We start from the raw sequence: 21374 nt of genomic DNA, 5'->3' as shown, positions 1-21374 counted from the left end.
CGGGAACCCATCTGGTCCCGGGGCCTTCCCTGCCTGCATGTTCCCCAGCCCTTTGGTCACCTCGTCCACCCCAATTGGCGCCCCCAGGCCTGCCACCTCCTGCTCCTCCACCCTCTGGAACCTTAGTTGGTCCAGAAACTGCTGCATCCCCTCTTTTCCCTCCGGGGGTTGGGACCTATATAACCTCTCATAAAAGGTCTTGAACACCTCATTTATCTTCCCTGCTCTCCGCACCGTGGCTCCCGTTTCATCCTTAACTCCCCCTATCTCCCTCGCCGCTGTCCTCTTTCAAAGCTGGTGGGCCACCAGGCGACTCGCCTTTTCCCCATATTCATATCTCATCCCCTGTGCCTTCCTCCACTGTGCCTCTGCCCTCCCTGTGGTCAGCAGGTCGAACTCCGTCTGGAGTTGTTTCCTCTTCCTGTATAGTCCTTCATCCGGGGCCTCCGCATATTTTTTATCTACCCTCCGAATCTCCCCCAGTAATCTTTCCCTTTCTTTGGCCTCTGTTTTCCCCTTGTGAGCCCTGATGGAGATCAACTCTCCCCTGACCACCGCCTTCAGTGCTTCCCATACTACCCCCACTCGGACCTCCCCATCATCGTTGGCCTCCAGGTACCTTTCGATACATCCCCGCACTCTTCCGCAGACTCCCTCATCCACCAATAGTCCCACATCCAGTCGCCAGAGTGGACGCTGCTCCCTCTCCTCTCCTAGTTCCAGATCCACCCAGTGTGGGGCATGGTCTGAAACAGCTATGGCTGAGTACTCAGTTCCTTCCACCCTCGAAATCAGTGACCTTCCCAAAACGAAGAAATCTATCCAGGAATATACCTTATGGACATGGGAGAAAAAGGAGAACTCTTTGGCCAGCGGCCTAGCAAATCGCCACGGATCCACTCCCCCCATTTGGTCCATAAACCCCCTAAGCACCTTGGCCGCTGCCGGCCTTCTTCCGGTCCTGGATCTAGATCTATCTAACCCTGGGTCCAGCACGGTGTTGAAGTCCCCCCCCCCCCCCCCCATTACCAGGTTTCCTACCTCCAGGTCCGGGATACGTCCCAGCATCCGCTTCATAAATCCCGCATCATCCCAATTCGGGGCATATACATTAACCAACACGACCTCCATTCCCTGCAGTCTGCCGCTCACCATCACATCTGCCACCGCTGTCCGCTACAATGTTCCTAGCCTCGAACGACACCCGTTTCCCCACCAGTATGGCCACCCCTCTATTCTTTGCGTCCAGCCCTGAGTGGAACACCTGTCCCACCCATCCTTTCCTTAACCTAACCTGGTCCACCACCTTCAGGTGCGTCTCATGGAGCATGGCCACGTCTGCCTTCAGTCCCTTTAAGTGCGCGAACACTCGGGCCCTCTTAATCGGCCCATTTAGGCCTCTCACGTTCCACGTGATCAGCTGGACTGGGGGGCTGCCCGCCCCCCTCCACTGTCGACTAGCCATCACCCTCTCTAGGTCAGTCCCACGTCCCGGTTCTGCGCACCCACCCGTCCCCCAGGCGGGGCATTCCCGCCCCGACCACCTTTTCTTTTACCAGTTCCCTTTCGATCTCCGCAGCAGCAACCCAGTTATCCTCCCCCCCCCCCCCCCGCTAGACCCCCATCTAGCATGGTTACTCCCCCCATATTGCTTCCGAAAGTCAGCTGACTTCAACTGACCCCGGCTTCCCCCGCTCTCCCCTTGACCCCCCCCGTGTGAGGAACTCCCATCCACCTTGCGCCTATCTTCCCGCCATCATCTTTCTGATGCGGGAAAGAGAAAAAGAAACCCCGTGCTCTCTAGAACCGTCCCGCCCCCCATGGCGCAGCTCCCCCTACCGCCCCGTTCCCATTCCCCATCCCCCGCCTGTGCCTCCTCTTCCCCCCCCCTCCCCACCGGCGCCCACATTTCTCAGTGCCCCCCCCCCTCCCCAATTTACATCTCTATATACATCAGCATTGTTGTTTCCCCTCCAACATCAGTCCCTCAGTTCTGGCCCAGTTTCTCTTTTTGAATGAAGGTCCATGCTTCTTCCGACGTTTCAAAATAGTAATGTCTATCCTGGTGCGTGACCCACAATCGCGTCGGCTGCAGCATCCCGAACTTCACTTTCTTCTTATGCAGCACCTCCTTGGCCCGATTGAAACTCGCCCTCCTTCTCGCCATCTCCGCACTCCAATCCTGATACACGTATCACCGCATTCTCCCATCTGCTACTTCGTACCTTCTTGGCCCATCTCAGAACCACCTGTCATTGAAGCGGTGAAATCGCACGATCATCGCCCTAGGTGGTTCTCTAGCCTTTGGCCTCCTCGCAGGGACCTGGTGGGCCCCTTCCACTTCCGAGGGGGCCTCAGCTCCCATTAGCAAGCGTAGCATCGTGCTCGCGTAAGCCCCGCCGTCAGCTCCTTCCACTCCCTCGGGGAGACCCAGGATCCAGAGGTTCTTTCTCCGTGATCTGTTTTCCAGGACTTCAATCCTTTCGATGCACTTCTTATGGAGCGCCTCGTGCGTCTTCATTTTGACCGCTAGGCCCAGGATCTCGTCCTCGTTGTCCGTTACCTTCTGCTCCACCACACGGAGCTCCATCTCCTGGGCCTTTTGTGTCTCTTTAAGCCCCTCGATTGCCTGTAGCATCGGGGCCAGCACCTCCTTTTTTAGCAGCTCCACACACCGTCTTAAAAATTCATCCTGGTCCGGTCCCCAAGTCGCCTGGGCTCCCTCCGACGCCATCTTGCTCCTTTCTTTCTTCTTCCGCTGCCCTTGAGGGTTCTCCGAGATCTGGCCGCCGTCGCCGATATTTTTCTTTCCCACTGAGGGGGGGGACTCCCTGTTGCCTCACCCCACACCGGGTTTCGTCCCGAAAAAATTCCCCGTTGGGGCTCTTAAAAGAGCCCGAAGGTCCGTTCGAGCTGGAGCCGCCGAAACGTGCGGCTTAGCTGGTCATCGCCGCAACCTCAATCTCTTTGTTAACCTGTGCCAATTTTAAAGGATTAAGTCTATATGGATGTTGTTTGATTGGAACAGCATTTCCCACATCTACATCATGTATAGCCATTTTAGTACTTCCCAATTTAGCTCTACAAACTTGCCCATGTGATATCAATAACTCTTTCAGGTCAGTTCATTTTTCTTCTGGAAGGTAACTTAACAATTCATCCCAATTTTTAAGAACATCCTCATTTTCCAATTTAATTTGAGGTATGTCAAATTCACAGTCATCTGGATTTGGTTTGTCACTTTGAGTTAGAATCATTAAAACCTTCTTTTTCTCTCCTTCCCTTTCAAAGTACCTTTTAAGCATATTCACATGACACACTCGGTGAGTCTTCCTTCTATCTGGTGTTTTTACCGCATAATTCACCTCACTTAATTTCCTTTCAATCTGATACGATCCACAAAACCTAGCTTTTAAAGGCTCCCCTACCACTGGTAACAACACTAAAACTTTATCCCCACTGGCAAAACTACGAACTTTGGATTTCTTGTCCGCTACCCGTTTCATCACATTTTGTGCAACTTTCAAATGTTGTCTAGCCCATTCACCTGCTCTATTTAATCGTTCCCTAAAATTTGACACTTAATCCAATTGTGTAATTTCCGATTTCTCACCCACCAATTTTTCCTTAATCAATTTAAATGGTCCGCTTACCTCATGACCAAAAATTAGTTCAAAAGGACTAAATTTGGTAGACTCATTCGGTGCATCCCTAATTGCAAACAATACGAATGGAATTCCTTTATCCAATCCTCTGGATAATCTTGACAATGCGCCCTCAACATTGTCTTTAATGTCTGATGCCACCTTTCTAACGCTCCCTGCTATTCTGGATGGTACGCAGTTGATTTAAATTGTTTTATTACGAAGCTATCCATAACTACTTTGAATAACTTTGAAGTAAAATTTGTTCCTTGATCCGATTGAATTTCTGTGGGTAGTCCATATCTAGTAAAGAATTCAACTAACTCCTCCACAATCCTTTTAGCTGTAATATTACGTACTGGAATGGCCTCTGGAAACCTAGTAGACACATCCATTACAGTCAAAAGATATTGATTCCCACTTTTTGTTTTAGGAAGCGGTCCGACACAATCGATTAGGATCCTTGTAAAAGGTTCCTGAAATGCTGGAAGGGTATTAAGGGCGCTGGTTTTATCACTGCTTGAGGTTTCCCTATCACTTGACATGTGTGACATGATTGACAAAATTTAACTACATCTTTATGTAGTCCAGGCCAATAAAAATGTTTCTGGATTTTAGCTTGAGTTTTCCTTATTCTCAAATGACCTCCCACTGGTACCTCGTGCAACTTGCAACGCCTCCTTTCTATACCCTACCGGGAATACTACTTGATGAACTTCTGCCCATTTTTCATCCGCCTGCATATGTACAGGTCTCCATTTTCTCATCAAGACATCATTTTTACGGTAATAACACTCTGGTATACGCTCAGATTCCTCTTCCGTATATGCTTTCTGATATATCCGTTTTATTTCTACATCTTTCTGTTGTAACTCCGACAATTTTCCTGAACTAAAAATATCCGCCTCATCCTTCACCTGTTCTTGTTCTTTTTCAACCATCTGATCACAAATTGTTTCTGATAATTGCACTTCAACTTCATCTTCACTCTTTGATTTCTCCTCTTGTCTTAACCTGTGACTTTGCGACCTTGTTACGACACAATCTGGAAAAATCCCAGGATATTCGTCCTTCAACACTTCAGTTGACTGATTTTCCAATGGCTTATCAACCACAGTAGGCACCACCTGCCATCCAGCTATATCATTATCCAAAATAAACTATTCCTCGACAAGTTAGTTTATTTATTACTCCTACTACCACTTCACCACTCTTCACTGGACTTTCCAACCTTACCTTATACAATGGAACGCTACTCCTCTCACATATGAATTCCACATATCACCACCTTTTCTGGCAACATTCTTCCCGAACTACATAATTCCTCATCTCTTGTCATTAACGATTGACTAGCCTCTGTATCTCTTAAAATTGTGACTTCTTTACCTGCTCCTCCTGATACACATGAGTAAACTTTACCCACACAAGTAAATTCTTTAAAGACATCTGACACCTTCTTAACAATTACTTCTTGAACAGGCTGTACATCATTTGCACCTCCTTCGCTTCCCTTGGGCTTTCCTTTACCACTCTAACAAACCCCACTGTCTTATCCTGTTTTACCACATCAGCCTTCCCAGTGCTTTTCTTCAACCACCAACACTGTGACTTTACATGGCCTAGTTTATTACAGTGAAAACATCTGAAACTTTTCATTTCTTTTCCACCCTCCTGGATTTCTTTTTTAATCTGAGGTACACTCTTTATTGTCACCCATCAGATCACCTTTACCTTTACCACTTGAGTATTTCTCATGTCCCCAGTTTCTATCCCTCACCGGCTGAAACTGATGTCAGAAACCAATCTTTGATTTATGAACTAATTCATAATCTAGCTTGAGCTGCTAATCTCGCAATTTTAACCCTCTGTTCTTCCACATGAGTTCTCACTACATCTGGAATTGAATTTTTAAACTCCTCCAAAAGTATAATTTCTCTGAGAGCGTCATACGTTTGATCTATTTTCAAAGCCCTTATCCACCTATCAAAATTACTCTGAGCCTTTCAAACTCCATGTATGTTTGACCAAATTCTTTCCTTAAATTTCTAAACCTTTGTCTGTAAGCTTCAGGCACTAGCTCATAAGCACTTAAGATTGATTTCTTCACCTCCTCATACGTTCCAGATACCTCCTCCGGTAGTGATGCAAACACTTCACTAGCTCTACCTACCAGCTTTGTTTGAATCAGTAACACCCACATGTCCTGTGGCCATTTCATTTGTTTAGCTACCTTCTCAAATGAAATGAAAAAGGCTTCCACTTCCTTCTCGTCAAACCTTGGCAATGCTTGGACATATTAAATAGATTCTCACCACGTCTTCGACTATGACACTCTTTCTCACTATCCTCATCACGATCATCCAACTGTACGTTTCCCTTTACGTCTGCCAATTTTAACTGATTGTCATGTTTCATGGCCATTTTCTTTATCTTTTTCCCTGATCTGTATCTCCCTTTTTCTTTTTGTTCTGCTAGGGCTATTCTTTCTTTTCTTCTTTCTTCACTCTCCTTTTCTTTTTCTTCTCTCTCCTTTTCTTTTTCCTCTCTCTCACTCTCATATGCCAGCAGCTTTAATTCTTTCTCATGTTCCATTTGTTTAATGTGCAACTGAATTTTTGCCATTGCCAATGAGTCAAACGGTAGCTCAGGCAACTTTAAATGCTTAACCACCGCCATAATTACCTCATCTTTTCGCATTTTGTCAGGTAATGCTAACTGCAATGTTCTTGCCAAATCTAACGGTCTGCGTTTCGTTTCTGTCCGTAAAGTACTACGTGTGACATTCTCCACCCCCAAAAACTTCTGAGCCTCTGAAAGAGCCATTGTTCACAACTAAAATACCACACCGGAAAAGCAACAATCCTTCACTGTCTTTCAGTTCACAAAAAACAATCCAATAGATAGAGCCCCCAATTGTTATGGGGGAGGCGCTTTCAGAACCCCAAAATGTATCATGGAGTTCAACCAACCTCTCCCTTTAATGGATTTGTTGCTATCCTAGCACATGGCTTTTTCCCTAGATGTCGGATTACAATTATGGACACGTGGGTTTTTAAACACAAAACACTGTTTATTCCATGAACTCAACTTAACATTTTAAATAAACATTGGATCTCCTAACACCCCTTACTTCAAAGATAACTCAGAAAATATTGCAACAGTAAATAATTCCTTAAAATGTTCCTTCAAACTTCCAAGAGACTTAACACCTTTAAACAAAATCACATCAGGTTAAAGGCTTCACAATTATGAGTTTAAATCACCCAAATGATCCAGAGATGGTCTTTTATGGCAGAGATCCAGCTCACTGCAAAACACAGACACACACAAGCTGTTTTTAAAACTGGCTTTCTCCCTCCAAGCAACTCACAGCAAACCAGAACTTCTCAAGCTGCTGTCTCAAACTGGCTTTCTCCTTTTAATCTGCTCACAGCAAAACCAGCCAGGTACTTTTAAACTGCTCTCAGCAAAACCAGCCAGGCACTTTCAAACTGCAAAACTCAACTGCAAAAATGGCTGAACTGAGCTGAGCTCCACCCACTCTATGACATCACTGTTTTCTTGAGGGAACATTGCTTAAACATCCAGTTCTTAAAGGCACTCTCGCATGACAGAAGCAATTGTGCTAACCACTATGCTACCCCTTTAGTGTGATTTGGACAAGTTAGAAGTGAGTGGGCAAATGAGTGGCAGGTGTAGTATAATTTGAAGAAATGCGAGGTTATCCATTTTGGTAGCAAAAACGAAAATGCAGACCATTATCTGAATGACCATAAATTAGGAGAGGGGAACTTGCAACGAGACCTGGGTGTCCTCGTACACCAGTCACTGAAGGTAAGCATGCAGGTGCAGCAGGTGGTAAAGAAGGCAAATGTTATGCTGGCCTTCATAGCGAGAGGTTTCTAGTATAGAAGCAGGGATGTGTTGCTGCAATTATACAGGGCCTTGGTGAGGCCACAGGTGGAATATTGCATGCAGTTTTGGTCTCCTTATCTGAGGAAGGATTTTCTTGCTTTAGAGGGAGAGCAGCGAAGGTTTACCAGACTGGGATGATGGGACTGATCTTTGAGGCGAGATTGAATCGGTTAGCATTGTATTCGCTGGAGTTCAGAAGAGGGGGGGTTCTCCTAGAAATCTACAAAATTCTAACAGGACTAGATTGGGTAGATGGAGGAAGGATGTTCCCGATGGTGGGTGTGAACCAGGGGTCGCAGTCTGAGGCTACGGAGTAGACTATTTAGGACAGATGAGGAGAAATCTCTTTGAGAGTGGTGAGACTGTGGAAGTCATTACCACAGGAAGTAGTTCAGGCCAAAACAGTGCACGTTTCCAAGAAGCTGCTGAATGTAGCACTTGGGGCTAAGTGGATCAAAGGATATGGAGGGAAAGCAGGATGAGGCTATTGAGTTGGATGGTCAGCCATGGTGATGAATGGCGGAGCGGGCTTGAAGGGCTGAATCGCCTTCTCCTATTTTTCCATGATTCAGGTAAAATCTTACTGGAGAGAAAGGCCCAAGATGTGGCTGCTATTGCACCAAGGCGAGAAACCGTACATGAGCTTGATTCCATTGTCCCCACATTGGAACCAGGACCACTGAACCACAACAATATATTCTGAATATTGGTTGCCCAATAGTAAAACAAAAAATTGGGTGGAGCCAAGCTCTCTGACTGCCTATCTCTTTGAAGCAAAACCCCACAGATTCTTGGGAGTCTTACCTGCCCAAATAAAGGAGGACATTTAAGTTATTGATTTTGACAAAAAAGGACTTGGTGAAAAAAATGGGGAGACATTAAAAAAGAAATAGAAATCTCAGGAATTGGTTAATTTTAATAGACTGAACCCTGCCTGCCAAGGACAGGGGAGGTTATTCCACTACTGACACCATCAACCAGACAAATATAATTTAATTTCTTTTTTATAAATTGTCTCGTGCCCCTATTCAACGAAAGTAGCAAGAGTCCAGAGCATTGGTACAAACACTAGCAGTGGAGTCCCTATTCAGTAGTCAAACCAGGAGATAAACATGTGTCCAAATCCAAACCTCCCAAGAATCTCAAACAGATGTTCCCGCTCCACTCTATTAAATGCCTTTTTGGCCTCCAGTGCGGCAATCCGATCACTGTCTCGAAAGGGCGACTTCCATGTCTTTTAACGTGGTCCATGGGCTTTCACGGTTTCATCGGTCTTCTCCAGAACCACTTGGATGGGGGCCAAGGCCTCCTCCATTGATTTCTGGAGGTCTTCCGACACAACCCGCCAGTATTTATCGAATTCTTTCGCCAGGTACTCGAAAGCCCCTCGGCCGTTAGTGGAAAGGCCGGATCCCCAGAGACTGTCTCTGTAATCTTTACTGTCGACGAGCCCTGAGAGGCATCCAATTCCGTTGCGAACATCTGTCTGCCCTTTTCCCCCAGGCTTTTCTGGGTATTTCACTGAGACAGGATCCATATTCCATTAATTCTGTGGGTTCTCAAAATAAAATACCCTTGAAACTAAGAGAAAGGGCAAAAAGTGCAGTACTTTACGGGCGCACTCGTGCACATCTTCCCCCTACATAAAGCCACTGGAAGTCCCCCTAACTTGGAAATATATCGCCATTCCTTCACCATCAGTGTCAAAATCCTGCAACTCCCTCCTAAACAGCACTGTGGGTACACCTGGACAGCAGCAGTTCAAGAAGGAAGCTCCCCACCGCCTTCTCGAGGACAATGGGGAGTAGTGGTATTGTCACCAGACTAGTAATCCAGAGACCCAGGGCCACAACCCGGTTCAAATCCCACCAGGGCAGATGGTGAAATTTGAATTGAATCAAAATCTGGACCGAAATGTCTTAACAATGACCACAAAACCATTGTCGGATAAACCCATCTGGTTCACCAATGTCCTTTAGGGAAGGAAATCTGCCGTCCTTACCCGGTCTGGCCTACATGTGACAGCAATGTGGTTGACTCTGAAATGGAGCGCAGTCGGGGATGGGCAATAAATGCCAGCGATGCCAACGTCCTTTGAAGTATTTTTTTAAAATGGTACCAATCTGAATGACCTTTCAGGTGAACTGCAGATTTTATTGATAGGTAGAAAAGTTAAATAGAAATATAAAACCAGATGTGAGAATCCTTTGGTCAGATTATTCCACTGCTCACAGGAAGATCTTCCCCAGTCCAGTTCTCAGTTTGATTTACACGTACAGCAGTATATATATTGTTACTGGATCAGTTCATTCAAATTCTAATAATCCAGAGAGGGTGAGTTGAAAACCCTCTGGACGGTCAGCAAACTTGATTTTGGTTTAATAGCTGATATCAGTAAAAGTGAAAAGGAAGCTGAAGGATTGTTATAACCAACCAATTTGTTCACTGTTGTCCTTCAGGGGAGGAACTTGTCTCATTCACCTGGTCTGGCTTTAACACAGAGATGAGGAGGAATTTCTTCAGCCAGAGGGTGGTGAATCTGTGGAACTCTTTGCCGGGCTGTGGAGGCCAATTCACTGAGTGTCTTTAAGACCGAGATAGATAGGTTCTTGATTAATATGGGGATCAGGGGTTATGGGGCGAAGGCAGGAGAATGGGGATGAGAAAAATATCAGCCATGATTGAATGGCGGAGCAGACTCGATGGGCCGAGTGGCCTAATTCTGCTCCTCTGTCTTATGGTCTTATGACGTATGCATGACTCCAGTCCCAGACCAACACTTAACCGTCCTTTGGCATAGCCGAGCGAGTCCACGGCAGGGAATAACCAGATTCATCACTTGCTTCAAAAAGGTGGTCACTCGCAATCTTCTCAGGGCAACCTGAGGAGGGACAATAAATGCCGACTTTGCAATGAGGCCTGCATCCTGAAAATTGATTTTTTTTTTTTTCTTCAAGAATTTAAACTGGGCACTAATTGTACGATTGTGGGTATTATTTCCTGATTCCCCTTTTGTTTGTTCTAGTTGTCACAAGCTCCAAGAGTCCTTGCTGAGCTCGGCGAGTGGATACAGCAACTACAGAGGAATTCTCAACTGGTGTGTGGTCATGCTGGTGAGTCCAAACCGACCTGCTTTACAAACCTGTATTTTAACTCCATGGCAGAGGAGAAAAGCCAGCACTGGCATAAGGGCCGTTTTGAAGCTGGGTTCGCGGGTTAGATTTTCAACTTTTGACATTTGTCCCATGTAAAAGGAATGTGGTGGTTTTTTTTAAAAGTTTCCAAAGCATTCATCATCAAGATTGCTGTCCCATTTTCCTGGTTAACAAAGTGTGAGGATGCCGGACCAGGCCCCAATATTTGTTAGGAAACCGGACGAGAAACCTCAAACAATTTGCAGCATGTAAAACTTCACCCCTAGAGTGATGGCTCTGACCTATAGGTATCTTTTATGTTCAAATAAACTTTAATTTAAACACAGAATTAACCACATCAACATCAAATAAATTGCTTGAAAATTAACAATTAAACAGTTCTTAAAGAAGAGGAAAAATAACTTGTACCCTATGCCTTCACAATGTATTTTCCCGCCCAGTGCAGTTAAAAATCCACTCCTAAATAAAGCTAGCAGTCGGGTTTACTTGCTGTTCCCTGTGCAGACCTTTGGAGAGAGACCCTTTCAGGAACAAGCTGAAAATCCTTCTGCTTTGTTGGACTCAAATGCTATGGCAAAGCTGCCAAAACCGCAGACAGACCTCGCTCCTCCCATTAATTACATTATCTGTACCCACTAAGATGTCCCATGACCTGCTTAGCTAGGATTAAACACCAGCCCTCATTAATTATCTACACTCCAGGGAACCTCCTTTCTACAAACAATATTACATTAGCCATCTCTCTGTAAACAAGTAAATGGTTAAAATTAATGATTGCCTCATCTTTATGACACCTTAATTACTGCTTAAGTCAGCAAGTGGTTAGCACGATGGCTTCACAGCGCCAGGGTCCCAGGTTCGATTCCTGGCTTGGGTCACTGTCTGGGCGGAGTCTCCACTTTCTCCCTCTGTCTGCATGGGTTTCCTCCGGGTGCTCCGGTTTCCTCCCACAAGTCCTGAAAGACGTGCTGTTCGGTAATTTGGCCATTCCGAATTCTTCCTCCGTGTACAATAAAGATTATTATTATAATGTAAGCCTACTTGTGACACTAATAAAGATTATTATTTGAGCCCAGGGTTTTTCATAACATTACTGCAACAAAATATAATATTTAACCATTTCCTAAATTAATCCCAAAAGTTGTGAACTCCTGCACTAAGGCAACAGTACAGCAGCAATTCTGGCCGTGTCACTGTAGGATTTATAACGTGCAGGCACCTTGGTTATTCTGAGGTGCTGTTTCCCTTCAGGTGCCCTCAACTGAGGCATCAGTGTCCCAAACCCCTTTGCAGATAATTTTATGTGAATTGTGTGTTTAACATTTAACATTATTCACTTGCCATAACCTGCAGGGCTATGGGCCAATCACTGAAAAATGGAATTTGTGCAGTCAGATATTTGTTGACCAGCGTGGGGATGATGGGCCGAATGGCCTCCTTGCTGTGCTGTAAACACTGATGGAATGTCTTTGGCTGCTGAGGCAATGCATTTTCTTTGTATTTTGCACTTTGTAGTGATTTCTGTGCATGGATGACCAGCAAACCTTCGTAAAACGGAGTTCTGGCTAACTGAGAACGAGGTGTGAACACAGAGGACCATAAACTGTAGCTGAACACAACTGCAAATGATGTAGGGCACAGGCGTATCTTGTGGTGTGACTGCTGGCTGAACTTGTGCCGAGGGATTGGGGGACAGTTCCAGCTGGGATTACATTGCATACAATAAATGGCACAGAAACAGACCATTCAGCCCAACCAGCCCATACCGTGTTAATGCTCCACTCGATCCTCCTCCCATCTTACCTCATCTAAATCTATCATCTTAATCCTCTGTTCCCTTCAACCTCAAATATGTACATACCACAGTGTAACGACGAGGGTCTTTTTACAGTAACTTCATTGCAGTGTTAATGTAAGCTTACTTGTGACCATAAAGATTATTATTATTATAACTTCTAGTAAATGTATCTATACTATCTATTTCAACCCCATTCCCTATGGTAGCTCCACATTCTCACCACTCTTTGGGTCAAGGGGTTTCTTCGTAATTTCCTGTTTGATTTCCTAATCAATTCTTTTTTTAAAAAATCTTTTTATTCTCCATTTTCACATTTTCTTTCAAAATTTACACCCCACCCACAGACAGTAAACGGTAACAAATACAAAATCAATTCCCTTAACAATACCAACGATCCCATCCTCCCACCACCCCAAACAACGGCCCACCTGTCAATATATGCATCCAATAAAACAAACCCTCCCACGGTGGCAACATAAAACAAAGGAGAAAAAGAAAAAGGAGTCCAGGACCGCCCATGGTCACCATTGACCTATAGAGTCCACAACCCCCCCCCCCACGTTCAACGCCATCCAGCCTCTGAAAGAGTACCGTACATGATACCCAAGAGTTGTACACCCCCCCCCCCTCCCCAGTCTCCAACTCCTCCCGTCCACAGCCTCTTGTAAAACTCCTCCCCCCAACCTCGGTTCCTTCCCCCCAACTTTCCACCCCGGCTAGACCACTCAGACCCTGTTCTGCCAGGCTCCGGTGGCCGCAGCCCCTCCCCCCACCTCACTCCCGTTCACTGGCGGGCTTAAACCGGCCAGTGTGGAGGCCCCCGCCCGGGTCCCTTTCCCCCTTGCCCGGCCCTAGGAAAGCCCAGAAATCCCCTTTTTAGCTCACAAACCCCGCATATCCACCTACACCCCAAAGAGCCCTCATTTCGAGTGAAAGTCCCATCACTTCCCTTGTCCAAATATATACAACATTGGCTCCTTTAGCCCACGCAGTGAAACAAAAAAAGAAGAAAATACAGTCAGTCATGAGGTTACATCGACACATGGCCATTTCTCAATTTCTCAGTTCTGCCACAGTCCTTCTGCCTTCGCAAACTCCTCCGCTGCTTCCGCCGTTCCAAAATAAAAGTCCCTGAGCTCGTAAGTCACCCTCAGCTTCGCTGGATATACAATGCCGCACTGCACCTTGCTAATGTACAGTGCCCTCTTCACCCGGTCGAAGGCAGCCCGCCTCCTCGCCAGCTCCACCGTAAAGTCCTGGTATACACGTATCCCAGCTCCAGCCCACTGCACCACCCGCTTCTGCTTGGCCCAGCTCAGGACCTTCTCCTTCACACTGTACCTACGGAAGCACAGAGTCACTACCCTTGGCGGCTCACTCGCCATTGGTACAGGCCTCCACGACCGATGAGCCCGATCCAGTTCATATCGGGAGGGATCCCCCCCCTCCCCCAATAGTTTCGCCAGCATCGCGGCAAAATACTCAATCGGCCTCGGTCCTTCAACTCCTTCGGGCAGCCCCACAATCCTCACATTCTGTCGCCTGGATCTGTTTTCCTGGTCTTCCATTTTTCCTCACAGATCCTTGTTAATGTCCATCACCTTCCGCATCTCCTTCCCCATCAAGGCAAGTTGATCACCGTGCTGCAATAATGTCTCCTCCACTTCCTTCAGCGCCTCCCCTTGCTCTCGCACCTCCGCCACTGCACTCGCCACCTCCGTCATCATCCTCCTCCACCAGCGCACTCAAAACCTCTCTCATCTCCTTCCTCATTGTTTCCATGTATCTTGTAAACTGCCTTTCGAATTCCACAGCCATCACCGTCGTTATTTCTTCAGCCGTAAGCAATGCGGCCTCCCCGGTGCTCCAGCCTCCATTTTCCTTGGTGACCCCGCGGTGACCTTTCCACTCCCCGACGGACCTTCAGCTGTTTTCTTTACAAACGATTTTTTGCTCACCCTCGACATTCTTCTTCACTGTGCCTTCACTCTTTCTTCCTGCTTTTGCCGCCTCCGTGGACCCCGGGACCAGGCTTAAAGCCCCGAAAATGCCGTTCCCGAACGGGAGCCCTCCATTGTGCGGCCGCCTCCCGCCTGCCGTCACCGGAAGTCCCCGATTTCCTAATCAATTCTACCAACCTGACATGACTTTAATATTTGCAGGCTTTACCTGGTACTTAACTAACGTAGCCCTTGATAAGTAAGCAACAATTGATTTTATTGAGAGGCTGAAGTGCAGGTCCAAGGCCCATGGTACAGGATGGTGCCAAGAATAGAGGAGATAAGAAGGAACTTGCATTTAAAAACAATTTATCATAACTATAAATTGTTTGAGAAGTGATTATTTTTCAAGTGCCTTCACTGCTGACAGGTGAATTCAGGACCTTAGGGGAGGCTGTAGCCCAGTGGTGTTGGCATTGGACTAATAATGTAGAGGCCCAGGTTAACGCTCTGTCAATTCCACCCCGGTAGATGGTGTATTGGAATTAAAAGTCTAATGATGACCATGAAACCATAGTTGATTATCGTAAAAACCCAACTGAGAGGGGGAAACCTGCCACCTTACTTGGCCTGGCCTATATGTGACTCCAGGCCCACAGAAATGGTTGACTCTGATAAGGCCGAGCAGGCCACTCAGTTAGAAAGCAGCTCACAACCACCTCTGCAGGGCAGCTAGGGATGGACAATAAATGCTGGCTGAGTCTAATTGAACGGACTGCACTGTTCTGCTTCTGGGTATTTTAGTTATATATTATAGTTTTCTTGCCTGAGCATCTCGGGCCACTTCTGTAGGCCAAGTCTCATTCCCAATGCTTAGGAGTACACCTTTTTTATCTTCCCAATATATAGATAGCCATCTCACAGATCAAAGCAAAACCCTTGTTGCTGTCTTGGCAACTACCTAATCGCATGCTCTCACATAATCATTGGACAGAATTGGAATAAATAATCCCCTAGACAGAATATGACGCAAAAATAGGCAGAGGTTTATTAGTCTGTGAACGAAGGTGAACTATAGATTTGTATTGGATACATTCCTCCTCTGAACTACAGGACTGTTTGGAAAACCCTATTTTATAACTTCAATTCCTCAACCCTGGACTTGCCAGATGGTCACTGCCTGGAATATGCGGACAGGCCAATTCTGATCTCTTCACTTGGGCATGCTGCCTGTGGAGGCATAACTGGACTTTCATCCACCTCAGTCAGACCTTTTAATTCAGGCGAGTGCTGGGTTGGCGCAAAATACAATTACCCCAAGGCCTCTGAATCGCAGCCTTTAAGGGATTGCCCGTTACTGGCAGATAAGAAAAATCAATGCGGTTAATCTGAATCCCTGGGACAAAAAAAACAATTAACAGTAGAAACAAACGACAAGATGTTTTGTTAGTCAGTGAGAATGAAGTACTCCTTCAGTGCAGCAGTGAAGTACAAATATTGAATAGAAGCTCAAATTCTGAAAGAGATATTGATCCCGTACTAAGATCTAGGCTGACATTCCAGTTCTACCTCCACTGAAGGAATGCTGCCCTGTCGGAAGTGCTGTTTTTCAACTGCGATGTTAAACTCGCCTGCGCTCTCAGCTGGACGTAACAGATTGATTGGAGCTAGTTTGAAGACGAGTGGGGAAGTTATTCCTGGTGTCCTGGCCAATTTCTATCCCTGAATCATCAACAACAAAGCCAGAAATAAAAACACAAATACTGTGGATGTTGGAAATCTGAAATAAGAAGTAAATGCTGGGAAAGTCTGGCAGCATCTGTGGAGAGAGGAACAGAGTTAACGTTGCGACTCCAATATAACTGAGAGCAGAGGGAGCCTTCCTTGATTTAATGTTTCATCTGAAAGACAGCACTGCTGACAGTGACGTACCACCTCCGTACCGCACTGGAGGGTCATCCTTGATTGACAGTGTGCCGTCTGACCGAAAGGAATATAACTTGCCTTTATACCATGCTGTCCACGCTCACAGGGCATCTCAAAGTGCTTCATTGCTTTGGAACTGAAGTTATTTGTTATTGAGAATAATGCATCAAGGTCCCACAATCCAGCAGCTAATCTAATTTTGATGGTTTTGTTTGACGTACAAAAGTAGGCCTAGACAGCAAGGAGAACTCCTTTTTAAACCGAGTATTGATGTTAATATCAACAGGCAGAAGCTCATGTCCAATTCTTTTGGAATAAATATAGTTGTTCAAATAAATGCGGGGCGGGGGGAGATTTTGGAAGAAAGCGGTTTTATTTAATGCCCCGGTAATTTTTCTCCTGGGTTGCTTGTAGCTGTCTCCAGGACACTGATCTTCAATTCCTGGGGCTTTGAAGCAAACCTTTGTGAATTTGTTGACACCAAGCATAGTGACTACCTAAATGTGGGTTTTAAAAAAACATCTAGAAAGAAACTTCAAATCAAACATTGGCAACAGCGCATGACTTAATTTACAACCCCCATTACTCCGCCAGAAGGAGTAAGTATAGTTGAAGGAGGCAGTGGGGTTAGTAAAATTGTGGATAATTCAGGGTTTTAATCTCTTCTTATAATGATGAATTATCCTCGGAGGCACGGCTCTGCTATAAAACAGCACACGTGGGTTGAAATGTGATACTGCGAGGAACCCAGCCAGGCATTACTGATTTCTATAATAACTGTTTCATTAACTAATTGAGTGAAATGGAGCACATAAGCCAGGCCCACAATGGAGTTAATTCTGCTTGGGGATTATTGGATTTTGTAATCCACACCACTCTGACTTAACCGTGTGAATACTTCTAAACCTCAACAGCAGAAAGCTGCCGGAAAAGTTAAGTGGGCAGCGCTCAGTCTGAGTCTGAAGATTATGGGTTCAAACGTCCTCGTTCCAGGAGATGAGTGTTTAATTTGGACTCTGTCTGTCCAGTGTGATGCTGAGTGCTGTCGTGGATCGTTGCCAGTGCCGTCTCTGTACTCCAGATGTAGCATTGAACTGATGATCAAGATGCCTGTTCGGGTGGTTGTTTAAAAATTGCTGTGGAACTATTGACAGACCAGCAGTGTTCTTTCTGAGCCAAACTTCCCTCAAGTGAGACCCAAAGGAATAAATTAAGTGGCCGTGTTCTTTCATTTGGATTTGTGGGAATCTGCTGTGCACCAAATGGCTGCCTTTCTCCCCAAAATGTGTCTTGATTGCCAGTTAATCCATCAGAGGTGATGTCGGCAATACTCTGACAACACACAGCTCCACTCGCAGCCACCTGTCTTGACTTCTCTGCTGCTATTAAATTGTTAGATGACATCGAGCATTGGATAAGCTGAAATTTCTTTCAGTTGAATATTGTTTTCTGTCTTCCTACCTTCGACTCCAGCCCTGTTCACGGCAGCAGCCATGAGATCATGCCAAGCATTTTGCAACCTTGGTGTCACCTTTGAACACAAGATAAGTTTCTGACGTCACGTTTGTGCCATCCCTCAGACCGTCAGACATTAGACCATAGAACAATACAGCACAGAACAGACCCTTCGGCCCTCGATGTTGTGCCGAGCATTGTCCGAAACCATGATCAAGCTATCCCACTCCTTGTCATTCTGGTGTGCTCCATGTGCCTATCCAATAACCGCTTGAAAGTTCCTAAAGTGTCCGACTCCACTATCACAGCAGGCAGTCCATTCCACACCCTAATCACTCCGAGTAAAGAACCTACCTCTGACATCCCTCCTATATCTCCCACCCTGAATCTTATAGTTATGCCCCCTTGTAACAGCTACATCAACCTGAGGAAATAGTCTCTGAGCATCCACTCTATCTATGCCCCTCATTATCTTATAAGCCTTCATTAAGTCGCCTCTCATCCTCCTCCGCTCCGAAGAGAAAAGCCTCCCTCAACCTTTCCTCATAAGACCTATCCTGCAAACCAGGCAGCATCCTGGTAAATCTCCTTTGCACCCTTTCCAATGCTTCCACATCCTTCCTATAATGAGGTGACCAGAACTGCACACACTACTCCAAATGTGGTCTCACCAGGGTCATGTATAGTTGCAGCATAACCCCGCGGCTCTTAAACTCAAGCCCCCTGTTAATAAACGCGAACACACTATAAGCCTTCTTCACGGCTCTATCCACTTGAGTGGCAACCTTCAGAGATCTGTGGACATGAACCCCAAGATCTCTCTGTTCCACCACTTCACCGCCCCTATCTCGTGTCATTTGCTGTTTAAACCCTCATTTCATGCCTTTGATACCTTTAGGCTCGACTATTCCGATGCACTCTTGGTCAGGCTCCCAAATTTTACCCTCCAAACACTTGAGGTCATCCAGAACTGCTGCCCGCACCTTGACTTGAACCGAATCCTGTTCCCCATCACCCCTGTGCCCACTGACCAACATTCACTCCCAGTCGAGCAATGTCTCAACTTTAAAATTATCATCATTGTTTTCAGATCGCATCGTGGTCCCCCCCACCCCCCCGCCAATATCTGTAATCCCCAATTGCACAACCTCTGAAATTTCTGCGCTGCTTTAATTCTGACTTTTTTTAAAAAGGAAAAAAATTCCATGGGACCTGGGTCAGCGTTTAAAATCATTGAAAGTTTTCGGCACAGAAAGAGGCCACTGTCCATCGTGTCTGCACCGACCCCAAAAAAAGCACCTTCCAGCCTAATCCCACTACCCAGCATTTGGCCCTTGCTCTGCAGGTACAGCACTTGGGGGCAAATCCAGACACCGTTTAAATGTGTTGTGTGTTTCTGCCTCGACCACCTTTTGAGGCAGAGAGTTCCAGTCCGCCACAACCGTCTGGGTGAAAAGACTTTTCCACTTCTCTAATCTTTCTACCAATCATTTTAAATCTGTGCCCCTGAGTCATTGATCGCTCCGCTAAAATAAATAGGCCCTTCCCATTCACTCTATCCAGCTTCCTCACAATTTTGTACATCAATCAAATCTCCCCTCCGCCTCCAAAGAGAACCACCTCAGCCTCTTGGCTGCGATTTACCAGTCCTGGCAACACCCTCGTAAATCTCGACCGTATCCTCTTTAATGCAATTACATTTTTTCTGTAAAGAGGTGACCGAAGTTGTCCTTGAGAAGATGGTGGCCACCTTGAACCGCTGCAGACCACCTGGTGTAGGTTCACCCACGGTACTATTTGTGAGGGAGTTCTGAGAGTTCAGCACCGTGACAACGGTGGAACAGTGATAAAATAAAGCAGGAGTGGTGTGCAGCTCAGAGGGAAGCTTACAGGTGGCGATGTTGTTTAGCACAGGGCTAAATCGCTGGCTTTGAAAGCAGACCAAGGCAGGCCAGCAGCACGGTTCAATTTCCATAACAGCCTCCCCGAACAGGCGCCGGAATGTGGCGACTAGGGGCTTTTCACAGTAACTTCATTTGAAGCCTACTTGTGACAATAAGCGATTTTTATTTCATTTCATTTTCATTTCATGTTCCCATTTATCTGCCCTTCTCCTTCCAGGTGGTAGAGGTTATGGATTTGGAATGTGCTGTCAGAGGAACCTTGGTGACCTTGGACATCACCAATTTTGATTGCTCCATTATTGGTGGTATGCCCTCAGTTGCATGGGCAGGTAGGTCAGTGAGGGAGTAGGAGCAGACAGTTGATGTTGGTGCTTGTGGAATGCAGCCATGAGTGGGTGGGTCCTTGCGTAAAGTGCCAAGAGAGCACAGTGAAGCTTGCAGGCTTACCCAAGAAGGAATCACGTCTGAGATGGCGACAGATTATGAATGTTGAAGAGTGATGAAGTGTTGGGGCAGGATTTGGAAAAAGAGTTACCGGAAAGGAGCAAAATTGGAGAGAGATGTCATTTCCATCTGGCAGCACGGTAGCATTGTGGATAGCACAATTGCTTCACAGCTCCAGGGTCCCCGGTTCGATTCCGGCTTGGGTCACTGTCTGTGCGGAGTCTGCACATCCTCCCCGTGTGTGCGTGGGTTTCCTCCGGGTGCTCCGGTTTCCTCCCACAGTCCAAAGATGTGCAGGTTAGGTGGATTGGCCATGATAAATTGCCCTTAGTATCCAAAATTGCCCTTAGTGTTGGGTGGGGTTACTGGGTTATGGGGATAGGGTGGAGGTGTTGACCTTGGGTGGGGTGCTCTTTCCAAGAGCCGGTGCAGACTCGATGGGCCGAATGGCCTCCTTCTGCACTGTACATTCTATGACAATTCTATGACATCCAGGACAGAATTGCCAGGAACCAGTTTGTAGCTGAAACCCAACAAACCAGTAGAACCAGTCCATTCGCAGCCTGTTGTCACACATCCTCCACAACAGCAACAGCGCACACAGGGCTGAAGCTGATCAAAGTTATTTTTAAATGTAATCAACAGGGCAGTAAATCCACGACGCAGCTCCCGAGCCTCGCAGTATTATCCTGTCTTCTCCAGTGCAGAAGCAGTCTTGATGAAGCCAAAATTCAAGAAAAGACTGCGAGCTCACTAAGGAAGACATTGGGTTGAGGCTCGTCAGTGGCAGTTTTTAATAATAATCATTTTTACTATTGTCACAAGTAGGCATACATTAACACTACAATTAAGTTACTGTGAAAAGCCCCTAGTCGCCACATTGCGGCGCCTGTTCGGGTACACGGAGAATTCAGAATGTGGGAGGAAACCGGAGCACCCGGAGGAAACCCACGCAGACATGGGGAGAACGGGCAGACAGTTAATCTGAAATTAGAACTAAAATCCACCCACCTCCTCCTGCTTCTATTTTCTGTGTGTCTATGTTTTAAGAGCTGGGGAACCGAAACAGTGGGCCAGGAGAGATTTGAAAAGAAAGGGCCAAGTATGGCAGCGGTTGACCAAGGACAGAAGGTCCCGAGGAAGCTGACTGTCCAGGGGCCATCTTGTAGGGGGATAGAAAATGAGGATTTCCA

The 21374-nt window shown here is 46.3% G+C and overlaps 1 protein-coding gene across 1 annotated transcript in view; it reads left to right on the top strand.

The window, feature by feature from the left end:
* The window catches only part of LOC140424690 (diacylglycerol O-acyltransferase 1-like), a 198809-nt gene that overhangs the window by 59798 nt on the left and 117637 nt on the right, over positions 1–21374 (top strand). The window contains exon 2 of the mRNA XM_072507974.1: positions 10585–10672. Within this exon, the coding sequence (XP_072364075.1) occupies positions 10585–10672 (88 nt within the window). The remainder of the gene's footprint in view (positions 1–10584; positions 10673–21374) is intronic.

The sequence above is a fragment of the Scyliorhinus torazame genome, chromosome 6, assembly GCF_047496885.1.
Source record: "Scyliorhinus torazame isolate Kashiwa2021f chromosome 6, sScyTor2.1, whole genome shotgun sequence".
Classification (NCBI taxonomy): domain Eukaryota; kingdom Metazoa; phylum Chordata; class Chondrichthyes; order Carcharhiniformes; family Scyliorhinidae; genus Scyliorhinus; species Scyliorhinus torazame.
This window is presented reverse-complemented; position numbering and strand designations above follow the sequence as displayed.